Source organism: Octodon degus, unplaced genomic scaffold (assembly GCF_000260255.1).
Source record: "Octodon degus isolate 3935 unplaced genomic scaffold, OctDeg1.0 scaffold00100, whole genome shotgun sequence".
In the NCBI taxonomy this organism is placed as follows: Eukaryota; Metazoa; Chordata; class Mammalia; order Rodentia; family Octodontidae; genus Octodon; species Octodon degus.
Window position 1 is genome coordinate 3,191,487 of NW_004524676.1, and position 2,887 is coordinate 3,194,373.

At 41.9% G+C, this 2,887-nt stretch overlaps 1 protein-coding gene across 1 annotated transcript in view; it reads right to left on the reverse strand.

Moving 5' to 3' along the window:
• Adamts20 (ADAM metallopeptidase with thrombospondin type 1 motif 20) overlaps positions 1-2,887 on the reverse strand; it is a 193,102-nt gene that overhangs the window by 46,146 nt on the left and 144,069 nt on the right. Inside the window, exon 30 of the mRNA XM_004638581.2 lies at positions 2,521-2,688. Within this exon, the coding sequence (XP_004638638.2) occupies positions 2,521-2,688 (168 nt within the window). The remainder of the gene's footprint in view (positions 1-2,520; positions 2,689-2,887) is intronic.

Genomic DNA, 2,887 nt, shown 5'->3' on the forward strand with positions numbered 1-2,887 from the left:
TTCAAATGCATTATTCTGAGATCTACATTCACATTTTTATGTACTTCTGATATTATTTTATGCGTTTGCAAGAACTTTTATGTGTTTTCTATAGAGGGACCTGCAACTTGATTTTTCTATAGCAGAAGTCACTACCTGTGCCCAGATCAGGTCCTTCTGGGTCAAAGATGCAAGGTAGGTATCACCACTGGCTTTTAAGGATTCTACTTGAAGGACCTCTCAAGGTGCATGACATTCCCAAAATACTCATCCTTTAACAGTTTTGTAAGGATATATGTTTATAAGTCTGTTAAATTTTGACTGTAAAAATTCAGCTAACATATCTGAAGGCCTTGTGAAGCCATATGTACTTGGATGTCACAAATAATGGGCAGGAAGGCACTCGTCACAATACTGTGTCACTCAGTCCCATCAAGATAGCACAACATAGGCTGGCACTTTAATTTGCTTCTGAAGATACCATCTGGACACAGAAGACAAATGGTCCCATATAGCAAAGTCTGTTTTTACTTAGCAGTGGTCATTAAAACCCATTCCCAATTCCTCACATAAAGAGACACATCGTATACCAAATGCCAAGTGTTCCTTCCAAACCTATTTGAGTACCTCTGTGGACAACAATTTACTAAATGAGCCTTTCCTTTTGAGAAATCACAGAAAACAGTAATAAAATGAAATTATTTCATAGTGAGCACTTATATTAAAGTGATGTTATAAGTCACACAATCTGAACAATGCAGCAACCCGTCCAGTGATTACCTTGTAACCACCTCTGAAAATTAAACTTCTGTTAAATACATTATTGTATATAGCACAGAGACTACCTGCAATTTTTAACTTCATCTGAGTGCTTTTTGTAGAATACATCCAAGGCTGAGGGCCTCACAAGTGGTCAGATATTCCTGGCAAAGATTTGGAGGCTGTGCGGTTGGACGGAGATTGCCTCCACGACAAGAAAAGCCAATTTAAAGAAAGCAAATCAGAGCTGTACAAAAGCATCTGGATAGTCTTTGAGTATTCATGTCTGTGTCCTTGGTGCCCCTGAAATCCATTCCTTTAGTGCGTGTTCCTTAGTGCTTTATGAGAGATTCTCTGCTGTTGGGCTGGAGGTCAAGGGTCAGAAAGGGTCACTCATGAACATCAACACGATGGCCACAGCAGCTGCACGACAGCAAAAGAATCCTTGGGAGCCACAGGAATGCTGGAGCCCAAGAACAACAAACTCTGTCACATGCACTGCCACCCCCGTGGCTCCTGGCTGATGTCAGGATTAGGATTTACCTGCTCCACACGCAGTACACCTGTGACCTTGGGGTCCAGGGCCTTTATGCTGTGTGTGTTTCTGCCTCTGGAAGAAGCTGCCTTGCCATAATCCTGATGCATCTTGGACCAGAGAAAGTAAAGGACTCTTCACACTAAGCCAGTCCACAATGTCACAAACTCATTGTGTAAATTACAAGATGGCAAGTGCTTTTGCAATTAAGTCGACAGTATTCAGAATAAGTATTCATTCAGATAGTGAAAGCAAAGTATTCATTCATTAGAAGCAAACAAGATGCCCATTGTCTCAGAGAGGAAAAGACAATGGCTTGGATAAGGCTGAGGAAGGAAGCACAGGCTAGCCTGAGAGTTGGTCTTCGCAGGCAGCATAAGACATGGGAGATGTCAAGGACTATGACACACTTGGGTTCTTCTAGAGCTCATAGCACATAAAGTAAGTGGAGGCCAGAACACATGTGGGGAGCCTGTGTCAGCCCAGGAACAGATGGTGAAGAGCTCTGAACTACAGCAGGGCGAGGCAATAGAGCCCAAAGCTACTTTGATAGGAACATTGAGAGAACCCATTGAGTGACAGGCGTATATGAGAACAAAGAACCCACGATGGACTAATATTTCTTTTTCGGACAATTCAATAAATAGTTATGACTTTCCATAAATATAGCAGGTTAAGAGGGAGATCTGTTAAATCATGCTTGTGATAAAGAATAAAAATTTATTTACTTGTTCAAAATGTAAGCTGGAGCAAATGTTTAAGAATGCACCCTCTCCCTCAGTGGAATGAAACCAGATGTTTTCGCCTCTTAGAGTTTAGTCAAATACCAACCAGAACTCCCAGAACAGCAACACTTGACTCAGATGGCCTTGGTACAAGGCAACTTGAGATTTTGACTCAGTCTGAGAACTGGTGTTCAATAGTCGTGATGAACTGACCTGGTACACCTTGCAAGCCAGTTACCCGTGTTGGAGCTCTGGACCCCATCAAGGGATGACTTGGGAGGCCCTTGGGAGCCCTACTTCCTCTACTTGGCCTTGCACTTACTTGGAAGCCCAAACTGGCCTCAGCAACCCTCCTGTCTCAGCCTTCCGAGAGCTGGGATTACAGGCAGGTGCCACCATGCCTGGTATAATAATGTACTTTTTAAAGAAGTAAAAGTTTTACAGTTACTGAAAGTAAAGACTGAATTAAAATTTCAGTTTCAATGTAAAAATGCATACAGAGTTGTAAAATGTGGTTCATACCTCCTTCCATCGGTTGGCTTTCCATGCAGGGCATCTGGCCGACCTGCAAGCTTTGTGGGTTCTAGGCTTCTGCAAGTGGACGCAGTGGCTCTCTTCTAACGTCTGCTGGAATTGGCTAACGCAGAGCACTTCACGGTGCTTTACGCCTTTGCCACAAGTAGCTGAGCACTACAGAAGAAATATGAATTCTCTTCATTCATTTGATTAATTCATCTTCAAGAAACAGGAAATGAAATAAAACCTGATTGCTTTGAAATCTGCATTAAGATATATTTTGGTATTTCAAATCAGAGAGAATTGGAATGTATCAATCTTCCCTGGACCATCAATTAATGTTGATATCATAAGGTATTCGTTCTTATCAAAG